The following is a 14,974-nucleotide window of genomic DNA, read 5'->3' on the forward strand; positions in this document are numbered from 1 at the left end:
ATCTTAGTTGCTCTTCTGTGTACACCTATTTTCAGAAATTGTTTTTATTCTCCCATGCTTCCTCTGCCCTTTTCTATTGTGTGGTTTCTTTGGTTTTGGTGGGGTTTTTTTGTTTGTTTGTTTGTTTGTACTGCCCTTCTTTTTCTTCACAATTTGATTGATCTTCCTCTATTCAGTTCTGCATTGGCTGGCTGAATATGGAACCCTGCCTGGCTTTAGCTGAGACAAAATCGACTGCACACAATTTCCCTCTGACAGCTTGTACAAGAAGAAACATTTCCGAAGAGCTGAAAGTCTAGAAATTCAATCAGCGGAAAACCTACTGTGTGGAACAGCTTTGCTAGTGCTACAGCTCCCTGCTGGGTAGAAAAGCAATCCAGTTACAATAAATCCTTAAGAGTGGAGTCATTTGGGTAAAAGGAAAAACAAAAGCTGGTTTATACAAACTGATTGAAGTCAGACGTTTTGACTTCCCATTGAAAAAAGAGTCAAAGCCCAGGCTTGCTTGGTAATTTAAAGGGGAGATTGGCTCCTTTCATCTTTCTCTAGGGCAGGGTTCTTAATATTTTGCTTGTGAAAGAAATATAAAGAGTTTTCAACTTAGGCTAAAATATCTACTTTGATATCAGCCTTGATGCTATAGCTGACTATAAAGTGAGTTGGTCCTGAATGCTCCAGTGAGAGGTGAAGGCACAATTCTGTTTCCAGCCACTCTGATTTTGTTTCGCTGCAGTTACAGAAATGTGAAACCGGGGTAAAACTGGGATCAACATCAAGGCTTGCATGTCTTGCCAGGACAGCTTGGGCAACAGTTTGTGCTATGTTGCTGGTGTGTCATGAGCTTATGAAGCTGTTGATGCAATCTGGGCTGCCTGACAGACTCTTCTGACTGAGGTTAGAGTTGGGCCTAGTGAGAAAGATCTGTTTTGATTAATTTTTTTCATTTTTTAAAAATACAAGCAATTAAGAATTAGCAGCACTGAAAACATTTGACATTAAAATAACATCATTAACTGAGATGTCAATTATGACTGTGATGAAATATTTCTCCTAGTTTATACTTAAAAATCTAAATGAAGGTGTCTTTGGTTAATAGGCTTCTTGTCATTTTCCTTTATTTTAGTAATGTTTTGCACCACTCCTCTTTGTGTGCCTTTCATACTGAAGCATGTTAAATGGACCAACAGGCATGAATAAAAAAATTAACAAAAAAATCTGTAAAGTCAAGTGAGCAAAGTAAAATGCTAAGATTTCCTTCCTCCTTTAATACCTTCACATGTTTGCATAAGACTAGATAACTTTTTTCTGGGTAAATGTGAATTTTAAGATGCTGCTGTTCCTTTAATTAGCTGCAGGGGGTCAGTGAAGCCTGCTGCTCTGTGTATAGTCTGCATTGGGTTGTCATCCCTCTTCCCTCCCCACCCAAATGTGTCTGGTCCTAATGGAAAATACCAAAGATTGCATAAACACTAAAGGATTCCACCACTGGCCTTTTTCTTTAAATTAAATGTTATAAATCATACCAAACAAGTACAAAACCTTGCCATAAAGATGGAGTTAGGTTGATTTTAAAAAAAAAAAAAGAAAGTAAAGCAAGATGGTAACATGGTAAAACCTTGCAGATGCAGTTTGTGTCACTTTCTAGTCATCATAAGGTACACCAAGTTTTGTCCAAGTGTTTTGGGCTAGTCATGGAGTCATGTTTTCTGTGCCACCTGTTTAAAGCATGGCTGTGCCTCTCAAGGGGAGCACACTAAGGGCTTGCTAGCACTAGTGATGTCTCAGTACATGGAAATAGTGCTCTTACAGCTTTTTGACAATATCCAATATCCTTGGTTTGTCTGGCTTGCAACAGTGCTGATTTTGGCTCCTGGAGATGAATCCCTGGCATTCAGAGTTGATCTTTGAGTACTCGTGCACTTGTGAAACCTGGACCAAAAGATCCAGTTCGGTTGCTTTTCTAGTAGATGTGAGGCAGAAGGAGCATGTCATGAGCCTCATTTGTTTTCTGCTATTTGACAGTTGGGAAAATTGGGGGCAAAACACAGAGTTTACTCCAAAAGCAGTTCCTGGCCTGACTGCTGCATCCTGGTAGCTCAGAACCTGCTGTTCCATGGAGACAGGAGTACTGCTGCAGTGCACTGTGCACCATGGTGTAAGTGGTTCTAGTATGGCTTTCCAGCCTTTCACACACTGAATAATCCTCTTAGTCTGGATCTGTGGGGGTGTTTTGATGAAACTTAGAACCCAGATTTCAGAGGTGCACTATTTGGACAGTTTAGTAAGCTTTTGAATTTGTGGAGTAGAGTTTCAACTTTCCTGATTCCATGTGCTTAGCCCTAGGGGCTTAGAAAAGTGTCTACTTCTGTGTTGTCCCCTGTGTTCTCCTAACTTTTTCTATCTTGGTCCTACTCTGCTACTGTGGAAATTTCCCAGTCCACAGACTAGATTTGAATTACCTGAGCTGTCTCAAGTTTTCTACCACTCTGAAATGTGGTGGAGCCACCTCCGTAACAATGGTGTTTTACTTACAAAGCCACAAGGCTTGAGGATGCCTTCCTTGTTAATCCCTAGAGAAAACAATTTGTCCCCAAGCAGTGAGGCAGAAGAGATAATAAGGAATCATTTTACAAGGAATGACATTTTATCCTGAACAAACATGGTAGAAGATTTTAGTTCTGGTTTCCCTAAGCTGTTTGCCAGTGTGTTTGGGGGATAATTTTTCTGGAAAGAAGGTGTGCATGGGAGCAGCAGCAGTGAAAGGGAGACTATTGAGCTTCTACAAGGAAAACTTTTATGCAGATGAAAATGTATGAAAAATGTGGTGCTTGGGAATGAGCAGCAGTGAAAAATTAATGATTATGTGTATTGTACTATGGTTTACATTTGAACTGTTCAGAAAAATAGACCAGGCATTGTTGCTGCTGCAGAAGTAGGACTGAGGTTTTTTCCACTATCTTCCATCTAAATTCTTGGGAAAAAAAAAAGAAAAAAAGAAGATGCAGGAGAACACACCTGTTTGTCAAAAAACTTTTAAACTCTTTGCATTTTTATTGGATGAATGGTGCCTACAACTGAGTCGTGGGATAGATTTCCCCCTTGCTTCACACCCTCTCAGAATTTTTTTTCTCATTGTTCCGTGTGTGAAATCTGCAGTTTGCTGGTAGGAACTTTATGCAGACTTTTATACAATAATTGCAGCAGTGGATTTTTAGGAGTTTGTGTATGAGGGGGAGAAGGAATTTAATATCCTTGTTTTATTTTCATCTGTTTTGATTTGATATCCGTCCCGGTGGAGGGCAGGGCACCACCAGGAGAGGTACTGCCAGGTGTGGGTGGCTTCCTACTGCTTTCTAATTCTGTGGTCACAGAATACCCCATTCTGCAGTCCCTGCACAGATAAGTCTCCCACTGATTTCAATGGGAAATTTGCCGGCATCAGGGATAAAAGAGTGGGCCCCGAGTTGTGTACAATGATGCAATCTGATCCTCCTGCTGTGGAAATTGATGTAATCGCATTCTCGCCCTCCCCCCTTTTCTCAACCCTTCTCCCTCCAAACCCCTGGTGAATCCTGGGGGGCTTCTCACCAAAAGGAAAGGAGGATGCAGCTGTGTGCTGAAGCAGCAGGGGAGGGGAGGAGACCTGCTAGAAAAATTTATGAAGGGTTGCATCCTAGACGTAACCCTAGAAAACAGCTAAGAACACAGACCTGCCAGCCCTGGGAAATGCAGTCACCTGCTTTTGCCAAATGAGCTGATGGTTCCTCTTTGTAGTTGTGACACCACGACTGTCCTCCCGCATAGGCTGTAGGGCTGAATTAAAGTGTTCCTGAAGTGAGCAGTCTCCTGGCTGCCTCTGTGCAGAGGGACAGGGTGAGCTTGTTTTAGGGCTCTCTATTGTTATTGTTGGCAGTCCCTGCTTTTCAGCGGTGCTTTTGTGCCCTGGCACAGCGCAGGTTGCTTGGGAGTATGGAACCTGGAGAATGCTGAGCTTTGTTGCTGGGTGAGCCAGGAGACCTCTCTGATGCTTCCCTCTGCTTTGCCTCTTATGTGGGCTTTGGTTTTATTTTTTTCCTTTGGGAATTCTAGGCTCAGCTGAATTTGTTCTGTGTTTTGCGGAAGAAAGAGCTTGTTAAAGAATTCCCTGATGACTTTGAAGTGAACTATTTATTTTCTCTCAAGGGTTATTCAGTGTAGCCATTTGCCCCCTCTCCTCTGTTTTTTTCACCCCAGTGTTTCCTGAGCTACAAGCATTCTTGGAATATATTAGTTGTAATGAGTTATGTGGGCATCAAAAGTTTTCTTTGAAACTATATGGCATCAACATCTGTTAGCTCTTAGAGAACAGAGACACAGACAAAGGGGCTGATGGGGGGAGGGAGGGAAAAGATATTAAATTCTGGAGTATGAAGTCTCCGTCTCAAAGACTCAGGGGGAGGGGAAAGGGAAATCTGCTAAACTCCGAGGCTTTGATGTGGTCCTCTGGCCCTCTGATTCCTTTTATGGGAATGTGCGTGGCAGCCGGTCCCGCATGCCCTGCCCGCCCTGCCTGCAGCACCAATCCTGCCACAGTGCTTGTTACTACAGGAACATGTTCAATGAAAATACCCTCTGCTCAGTTTTCAGCTAGTGAGGTTGGGAGTAGAAATTTCTAATGGCAGTGTTAACTCTTAAGTTAAAAAATAAAATAAAATAAATGTTTAGAAGTTGACTTTTTATTTGCTTGTAATCCTCCTGACCCGTGGGTCAACATCAACTGTTCATCTAAACCAGGTTTTTAAATGGTGTGTGTCTGTGGTTTTTTATTGCCTGTAATTAAGAAACATGTGTCTATTTCTATGTATGCAGTACTGAAGAGCATCCAGGTACAATCACTGGTGCTGTACTACTTACAGGAATGTATCGGGACTGGTTCTCCATTTTCTTTTATCTTTTCCTGTGGAGCCTCATAGTATTTGTCCTGCATGCCAGGGAGCAGGGGAGGGTAAAAGGAACCTTTGTCTTTCTTTTCCTCTTGTTGCTTCTGGTTTTAGCCATAATGCCATTGTGCTTCTCTATGACTTCCTGGCCCATTAAAACCCTGACCAGTTATAAAATGATTAGTTGACATACCTGGGCTTTGGGGACAAAGAAGTGGTTTAAAAAGGAATGTGAACCATCTGTTTTGCCAGCACCTCCTGTTGACAGATTTATGGATCAACATTAGCATATGTGTCCAGGGTCACACACCTGTGCTTCCTAACAAGGTAATATTATTTAGCAGGGCATGCTTTTGTCCTTAGGATTCAGAGCTTTTTGCTAAGGTGGGCATCAAGAATTCCATTTTACAGTTGAAAAACGAAGGTACAGAGAGATTTAAGTGACTTGCCCTACACCACACAGTGAGTCTGTGGTGGAGCACTTATTGAATCCAGGTTTCCTCCAGCTGCATAAATAGACGTCATCCATTAGCAGGAAAAGACTTACAGCTATAAACATAATAGAGGAGCATTGATTATCATTCTAGGGGAGCTTTAAGGCCTTGTGCTGTATGAAACCTGTGCCATGTAGGAATATACAGGCTATTATTCTCACCACAAGAAAGGTTCAGAATGCAGTGTGTTAAAGCTGTAATGGTCTCTGAAGTTGCTGGAAAGAATGCCCTTGATTTCAGTGTTCATATCTTAAATGAGCAAGTTTTTCTGTAGTTATTTTCTGCAGGGTTGTTTCTCTGCATATATACCTCAGTGCACTTAAGTCTGTTTGTTAAAGAGCTTCTTGGTAACCAAATCTATCATAAAAGGAAGTTGAGCAGAAAATCAGTTTTATTATGTCTCTGTGTCCATCTGCCTGCTGTGAAGAAACCCAGGATAAGCAATCTGAAGAGTTAATGAGCTTCTCTGAGCTTGAAGTTAGATGAATATTTGTCCTCTTTCATTCACCTCCTTAGACTTCATCAGTATAATCTATAGGGAAGATGAGATCTTGGGGATATGGGACAGTTGATTTTGCAATTAGGAAAGAGGTTAGAGGAGAGCTCGTACAAAGCAGAGTAAATAGCTGAATCTGTAGAGTGAGTTCATTTATCCTTCTGAAGTAGCTTCAAAGTGAATTTAAATATAGCAAAAAGCAGTAATTTCTTGTTTTAGTCCTATTTAAACTCAAAGACTGATGATCTTTTTTTAGTTGGAGATGGTTGTACCCTTCCATTGGAAAGTAAGAGCTGAAGCCATAGTTCTATTCAAGTGGTTGCTTTCAATTATATTATTTATTATCAGGTGGAAGTCCTTGAAAAACTGTCTCACCCAATCATCTTAAAAAGTCGAAGTCATGATAGTTCCAGAATTCCAATAATAGTGTTAATGGAGGATGCCACTTAGCAACAGCTAGCAAGAGTTTCTAGAAGTCCATGGAATCCAGGGTGAAAACATCATAGAAACTCAAACTCAAAAAGGAAAACCTCATGGGTTTAGAAGAAAAGGTAAAATATGCCTTAGGAGAAACAATGCTAGGCTTAAGCCAAGCCATAAATGTGTATTGATGTGTTTCTTTCTACATGGTAGATCCTTTAATTCTTATTTGTTTTCACCTGGTTTCAGTTTTTGTTATAGTGAAGCATGGAATCTATATTTTATCTGTGTAAGGTCCTGGGTAGGGAGCCTACTTACGAACAGGGAAGAAAAGGAATCATAGAATGATTGCAAGGGACCTTAGAGATCATCTGCTCCAACCCCCCTGCTGTGGCAGGGATACCTCTCATCTAGACAAGGTTGCTCAAAGCCTCATCCAGCCTGGCCTTGAGCATCTTCAAGGAGGGGGCATCCACAGCTTCTCTGGGAAATTTCTTCCAGTCTCACCACCCTCACACTAAAGAACTTCCTAAGATCCAGTCTAAACCTACTCTCCTTCAGTTTAAAACCATTTCCCCTTGTCCTATTGCTGGACACTCCTATAAAAAGTCCCCCTCCAGCCTTCCTGTAGGTTCCCTTTAGATATTGGGAGGCAGCTATAAGGACCTCCCGGAGTCTTCTTCATGCTGAACAAGGACTTAAAGAGGACACTAATACAGAAATGTATGGTTTATTTGAACAGGCTTATAAGGGAGATCTTGAAACATTTTTGAAAGAGAATGTTAATATGAAGTCTTTGCTTGCAAATGCGGAGAGAGCCAAATGCATGCCCACAACACATTCTTATCTTTTGCCTGTAAGTAGTGATCATACAACATTGTGTGCACAAATGTCCATTTTTGTTTATATTTGACTACATGGATTTGTATGCATGGAAGCTGCTAGCACAGCAAAAGGTCATCTCCAAGTCTGAGTGCAAGCCATTTAATGTTTTGTTTATTTGTTTTATTTTGAGTTTTGAGCCTGACTGTGAAGCTATCTATGTAAGGAATGATGATCACCTCAGATACCTAAGTATCTGCTTTCACCTTTATTGTCATATGGTTCTTGTCCATGGGAAATTTCAAATACCTTGAGGGGAACTAAGTTCCTCCCAGATTTTTATTATTTTTATTTAAAAAAACCTCCTACTTTTTAAAGTGTGAACAGGATTAAAATTAAATTAAAACAGTAGTAATGACTGCTTTTGGGTTTGGAAGAGTTTTCTTGAGGCATCTTCAAGAGCCTCAGTTTTCATCTGCTAAGGACTCACTGTATGAAAAACTTTTTCTCCCACAAGCTGGTTTGAAGCACTCAGAATAGCTCCTTAGTGGTTTGCAGAGCCCTCAGTCCTTTGGGTGAAAGGCCAAAGGATACCCTTACTCTCTTGAAACTCTATTTGTGTTTTATGTTTACATCAAGTGTGGAAGTTTGTGCACAGATGACAGAGCATTCTTGTTGGCAGCTGCTGTAAAACAATTGTAGAACCTGCTCCACAGTTACCATATCTTATGCCTTGCAGTCCTGTTGTGAAACTCATTTCTTCAACTTTGCTCTTGCCAAAATTGATGGAACTTAATTCCATCAATAAGAGAATAAAGAGAGAGGAAATAAAAATGTTTCAGTGAGATGGCTAAAACCAGAGTGGAACATTTTCTTAGTTAACAATTTGGGTTTTTTTAATATATTTTACTTGGGGAAGGTGGTGGTTACAATACCTTGATAAAAACTTCACTGAAACAGGAAATGTGCATATTTTCTGCCAAAAAATGTGGAAAACTGAATATTTTAAGGCTAAATCAAAGGATTCTAATGAGATGGTTGAAGGAGGAGAGGTAAAGCAACTTGTTTCTACATGAGTAGAGCAACACCTTTTAGAAAAAGGGTAATTAACACATTATTGACTGTGATGTAATACAGGGAGTAAGGGGGTTTGAACTTTACAGGTGTGCTTATTATCGTGCTAACTGACCTAAATCAAAGCTTATCCTTTGATATATCTAATGCAGTCATGGATGTAGCTGTCTCTTCTTACATAAAAACCAAAACTTTATTAACACCAGCTTAGTCTATGTGTGGCTTACTAAAACAGACACTCTGCCTTCTGTAGCTTTGTCTCTTGTGTGCTAGGTGCTGGGTGTCATTGAGAGAAGCATGAAAAGGCAGAGCCAGGACATGTAGAGTCATACTGGTGACCAAGATTAAAGAAATCATTTGGCACAGTGCAGTCCTGGAAGGTGAGGAATGGGACCTTAACCTCGATGTAGAAGCAGAAAGGGACAGTAAAAGCATAAGAGGAATAAGGTGATGTAGGCAGAAGGATGTGTGAGGATTTGGATGACAGCATTTTCAGATAGATGATGAAAAGGAAGTCAGTATGTGGAAGCCCCAGAGTGAGTGTCTGGCCTTTAGTCTCCAGAGATTTGTATCAGTAAGAACAGTGCACAGAGTAGTTTGGGTTGAGGTTGGAGTTAAATAAAATTCCCAGCAAGTTTGAATTCATCAGATTCTGATTACATGGCCAAGGAGGGAAGTGAGTGACGATTGCCTGACTTGTAACCAGCTGAATAGAAGCCCTGGGGTGTGGGAGCTTTTAAAGATTGTTTTTCTTCCTCATGTACATATGTACTCAGCAGCATTTCTGAGGGAGTTGCACTAATTAACTCTACCCCCACCCTCTTAAATCTGAGCTGACTAAAGCATCACCTATCAGAATGGGATATATGGGACACGGGGCCTTCCTGCCCAGACCAGGCAGGCAGCTGATCAGAGCTTTGAAGCAGATGGTTGAGCCTGAATCAGTCATTCCGTATGACTTGTGTTGGTAGATAACAGAGGCCACCTTACTTTTCTGGGAACCTCCCAGTGGGATAGAAGCACTTAGTTAAGATGGGTTCCTGTTTAGCAGCCTGTAGAAAATGGCATGCTGGAATAATTCTTCTATGTAAATGTTTCTTTTCTTTATTCTTTCAAGTGCTCGCTGACCTCACTTGTATAGTATTTCACAGGGTACATCTGGTTTTGGTTGTTTCATGACTCAGTGTTCCAGTTTGAAAATGCAGTGTTGTGATTTAAAACAAGGTGTCAGGACAGTGATATACAGCTACCTGTGACCTAAACGTTGTTGCTTTTCCCGGGCTGGGCTCCTGCAGCTTGCGGGGCACGGGGAGGCCCCTGCAGCCAGGCCAAAGGGCAGAGCCATCCCCTCCAGCCTCTGCCTCCTTTGTGCTCCTGCACGGTTCTCCCCAGTGTCAGCTCTTCCAACCTGCCTGTACCAATTGCTTTCCCCTAGAGCTGCAAGTTATGTCTTACACGTTCACCTCTTTCTTTTGCTCTTGTCCATTTTCTCAGTTTGAGTAGCAGGAGTGGGTGTGTTATTTTATTCACAGGAAGGCAATTTCTTCAGGTTATTGGGATAATATATTCCATTATGCAGTATGAGCTGCAGTCAGAATTGTTTTCTTTGATGCTTGCTCAGCCAGAATCCTTTTCTCCAAAAGGCACAGGTGTATTTTGGTATTTATCCAGGTTGTGACATTTCTCAGTGGTGCTAAAAATAAATATTCAGGTAACTCTTGCAGTTCTTCTGATGGAAGAATTAATGATAATATAATGAATGATTTAGTTTCTTTTCTTTCCCCTTAGTTTGTTTCCACTAAAATCCTTGAGTTGCCTACACCTTTTGCAGATACACATCTGTTTATTGTAGATAAAACATGTCATAATCTCACACATACAGAGGAACACTGCTTTAAATGAGTCACTGAAATGTTCAATGAATACAGCAGTTTCAGGATGGATTGTCAACTTTTAGTGACATTTAACAGTTATATTATGGCTCAACGTAATAAAAACAGTTTTATAGAATTTGGTAATTTGTAGTAGTTTGATTAAAGGCAGAAATTGCATTAAGATACTACTTTAACTTAAATAACTGGGAGGTAGAGAAGGAGTGAAACTAAACTAGAATATAAAACATATTTACTTAAGATCCATGTAATGGTTGAAAATGAGACAATAGGGAAAATAGCTTAATAAATATTAATGCTTTACTCTTTTGTCTTCCACTCTTTTCTATTGAGTTTCTTGATGATGCATTTTCCATCAGCAAATGTATGCTCATTTTTAAGTGCCACCTTTTGAAAAAACATAAAAATATTGACTTGTGTGTTTTGTAGAGGATGAGATTAATGATATCATTTTAACAGGTGATATTTGATACCCAGATTACTGCTTGCTTTGCTAACATTTTGAGAGATGAAGGCTACTGGTAAATAGTATTCTCTTCAGAGGTACATCACAAGTGGGCTAATACCTACTCATTGCATATTTGCTGAGCAGGTTTAGAGAAAATGGGTTTTTTCCAAGAGAGCAGGAGGGAGCAGGAATTCTGAGCTTAGTAACAGTAAATATTTCACATTTTGGGAAGAGCACAGGTGCCATATATGCCTATGTAGTCACTTCTATCTGTCTCATTATCTGCAAGAGCAGTCAGAGGTGTGATCTCAGAGCTTCATGGGAAATGATGACATGGGGAATTTTATTTAAAAAAGGAGGAGGCCCTGGAAGGACTTTTAGAAGGCCCTGGAAAGACCATATTATTGCAGAAATATGCTAAGTTATGGTAACATTCAATGGCTTCTTTTTGTTCATTGTACATTTCTTCCATAATTTTCAAGGCAATGATCATAAATTAGTTAAAAATATATCTTTTTTTTTTTTTTTTTACTGGGAAAAAAAAAGCTCAAGAAAATGAAATAGTTTGTGTGACTTGCTTTTTGGGAAGCTAAATTCAGAATGGCAGCTTTTATAGCAGCCATTATAGCAGCCATTTAATGGCAGCAACATTTTGCCATGCAAAGTTCTAGAATTCTGGGCCAGGTTGCCAGCATTTCTCAAAGCCATTTAGCCTGTAAGCCCTAAGTTTATTTCAGGGTCATGAACAGAACAGTATTTTCAGGTTCTCTGGGCTACCTATCCAGTAGTGTTTGTGAAATCTGATTTTTAGAATGCTGTTGCAGAAATTGATACTGAAGAATGCCTAAGATATACTTTTGTGGCTTAGTTACTTTGTGATAACTAATCTCAAAGAATAACATTTGGACATGTGGAAGGCAGAAAAGAACTTGTGGCATTTTTTCAAGAAAAAAACTGCTCTTTTTTTTTTTTCAAGAAAATAAAATGGTTTTACTGTGATAAATTTGCTGAACAATAAAGCTAACAAATACAAGCAGAAATTAATTTTCCTGGCTTATTCCCTTATTCTTTTGTTGTACACAAAGCTCCATACTGTCAACTTCACAGGTTGATGCTGAGAATGCTGGCTCTGTGTTCCTGGTATGGTTTTGCTGGTGAAGTTAAACTGCCAGGAGTGCAGCACACCAACTTTTTAGGACCATACCCTTCTTTATTACTGTAGCTATTTATCAGTGACAGAGAGTGTTTGTGGAGAATCTAGGGAGCCAGACTATAATGCAAGATGGGTGATGTTGTAGTAATGCTAAAGCCTTCAGAATGGGAGAAGGCAAAGCATGAGCATAACTGTTATTGCTTATGGTTTAGCTGGGGTGAGGGATGGAGCTGGAAGGATCTACTAATCAGAATGCTCTTCAGGGACTTTGTAAGTGGTATCAGCTCTGAATCTCACTGATGCCATTTATTAATACCTCAGCAGCATTAGAGAAATGTTTCTTGGGTCTGATATAAGATCATCTGTATATCTATGGCATCTGCTTCTGTGTTGCTTTAAATATACTGAGGCTGACAAAATTTCATTAATTTTGGGACTGAAGGATCAGGCAGCTCTTCAGTGTCTGGTATCTGCTTTTCTTGGGTGACCTCTGTCATATGGAAGTTTTCATTTTGTTAGTGGAACCAAGTGATAATATTTCTCTGTGAGCAGTGAAGGGTTTATTTCTCTTTTATCATTTCCTTTTGGAATTTTTTTAATATCTTGTTTGATTGACAGAACATTGAAATGCTAAATATTAATATACTTGTAAATGGATTTGAATATGAACACTCCTTTTCTTCTTTTCTCTGTACAATCTATTCACCTCCATTACATCTTTGTCCTCAAGTATGTCCAGAGCATTGTAAAATAGCACCAAATACCATTGCAAATAAAGAGATTGACTTCTTTCCCTGAAAACAACTTCTGTGCTCTTGTTAGTGTTTTAAATTAATCCTGATGATAATGAATATGTATTCTGAGCAACTCAACACTTTGCATATAGTATATTTGTCATTAATGCTTTTTATTTTTTCTTTTTAAACAGGATTTATCTGGGGAAGGCTACAGAGACAGTATTGGAGAAGAACACTTTCATCTAGAAGGTATTTAAAGAACAAAATTTCTTGGTTAATATTAAAGGGTATTGGAGTAAGTCAGTGATAGTGTGAGAATGCAGTTCCTGGTGTATTGATGGGTCATTTCCCTGGCAAAGCTGTTAAGGTGGGGTCAGGGTACTATTTCTGGACCTCCTACCACTGTCCTCCTAGTAGCAGAAAAAGTCACCCAGTTGTATCATAGAGACCAAGATTCAAAGTGTTACACTTATTTTCCAGGCATTTATCTTGGCATTGGTAGCACTAGTGAATAGTGCTGTGTCCAGCAGAGGTGGTAAATGCAAGCACTGAAAATATTAGCACTGAGTTTTGTGATAAGTTGCACATTTTTCTGTATTGCACAAACCAGATGTAGAAACTCATACATTATTTTCTTATGCAGACCAGAGACTTACTCAATACATTTCTGCTGTATATGAGTGGAATTATTATTGCCACAGATAACTTCTTTCCAATGCTCACCTCATCTCTTCCTCTGTGATCAGGCCTCTCCTTGCAGTGGAGATGGAATCATTGTGGTGGGAAGGACCTTTGGGGACCTTGAGTATGGATATTGTATTCTGGGTGCCAGAGAACACATCTGAGGTACCTTGGAACTTCTGTTGGGCAAGTGGGAGTTGAGGAATGGAAGAGATTAACTTGAGGACACTGTTGCTTGTTCTTTTAAAAAAACAAAGAATGTGGGCTTCCTAAGCTCTATGGGAAACTCTCAAGTATAGCAAGTAGTTTCATGGGCTTGTGCTAGGTTTACATTAGAAGCTAGTGGAAACAATATACCCAGCTTATTTAGAGCAATGAACCATGTGAAGCTTAACTTGGAAACTTCTGTCCTTGTATAATCCAGTCAATTGTTTCTGATGGTTGAGACTTCTGTCTAAACAGAACTCCAAAGATTGTTTGTGTGAAGAATGTCTGTCTTCCAGTTCCAGTTCCTTACTTGTGAGCTGTGTTACCATACTGTTTCTCAGATCCCATGGATGGATGGGTATCATGTATGTTGTTTACAAAAAGTGTTCCCTTGTATGTGCCTGTAACATAGGATCTCAGTTTCAGTTGGTACTTATAGGCTACTGTTAAACACAAAAGCAAGACATTCTTACCAGGATGGAGTCAATATTTGCTAAAAGTGTTTCAGGATTTAACTTTACCACCCTTTTCCTTTCAGCTCATAGTAGGACATAACTCTAATAAAAAGTGGCTATTTAATTTTCAGTACTATAGGACAGTCTACTTAACACAGGATATTAAACGTCTGCAAGGTGAATAATTTCATTTTTCTGTGTCCCATTCTACATTTCCTTCCCTCTAATTATTTCTTACTTTGTTGTGTAGAATTGTGTTGCATAGCAAACATAATATCCAATATATATTTCCAAACTAGTCAGCAGCAGGATTGTTTTTATTAGAGTGTAAAACCTTTTAGGCTACTGTAATTTCAGTCATCAGGTTTACATGATTACTTCTGATGCGTCTCATTTCTTATGAAGCAGCTGAGTAGTGAAGACAAGATTTAGATAGCAGCAGGTGGCCCTTTCTTTGCGTGCTGCCACAGGGGAAGAGCTGTTCTTTGGCATCTTTCCAGTTGGGAGGCAGGTATCTGTTCCCACCCACTGCTTGGGAACATGCGTGCAGATTGCCAGGGCTTGGTCTTCATTCCTTCTGCTTCCACATCTCCAGGCTATGCTTTCCATGCTGGAAACTCTGACAGCCACTTCCCTCCTGAATGGGATATTTGGAGTCTTCTTACAATTACCAGATGCCACTAGCAGCATTGTGTTAAAGCAAGATGCTTTCATGCTTTTTGTATAACTTTGTACTTTTTGCTGGCATAATAATTTTGGATGATTGTGACAGTACTAACATAAAAAATTGTGATGTTAGATTAGCATCAAGTGAAGTTGAAACATGATTTGAGACCTTTGTTAGGGCACAGCTTGAGTTCTTTGTGGCTTAGGTACAAGATGACCACTGCAGTAGCTCTTTTCTGCATAGAGATGTTTTGTGTGAAACTGTAATTAATATTCTAGAAAGAATATTTATCTTTCCATCCAAAATAGTTGTTTTGTCTTTATTTTGCTACCTCACAATATTTACATGCATGGTGGTGTAACGTTGTATGATTATACATTCATGGGTCTAAAATAATATCAACATCACTGATAACTGGACTCAGAGATAGGAAGCTGTAACATACTGAAACACGCTTGATTGGGCTGAGCTCACAAAGGACATGAATGGCAACAGAAAGACTTGAACTG

At 39.7% G+C, this 14,974-nt stretch overlaps 1 protein-coding gene across 6 annotated transcripts in view; it reads left to right on the forward strand.

Annotated features, from left to right (window-relative positions):
* The window catches only part of NKD1 (NKD inhibitor of WNT signaling pathway 1), a 156,298-nt gene that overhangs the window by 104,207 nt on the left and 37,117 nt on the right, over window positions 1–14,974 (forward strand). For all 6 annotated transcript variants that reach the window (XR_011728501.1, XR_011728502.1, XM_071756875.1 and 3 more), the window contains one exon: window positions 12,647–12,704. Coding sequence is in view for 4 of the 6 variants with exons in the window: in XM_071756875.1 (XP_071612976.1) it covers window positions 12,647–12,704 (58 nt within the window). In the remaining 2 variants the exon portion in view is untranslated. The remainder of the gene's footprint in view (window positions 1–12,646; window positions 12,705–14,974) is intronic.

This window comes from Heliangelus exortis, chromosome 13, assembly GCF_036169615.1.
Source record: "Heliangelus exortis chromosome 13, bHelExo1.hap1, whole genome shotgun sequence".
NCBI lineage: Eukaryota > Metazoa > Chordata > Aves > Apodiformes > Trochilidae > Heliangelus > Heliangelus exortis.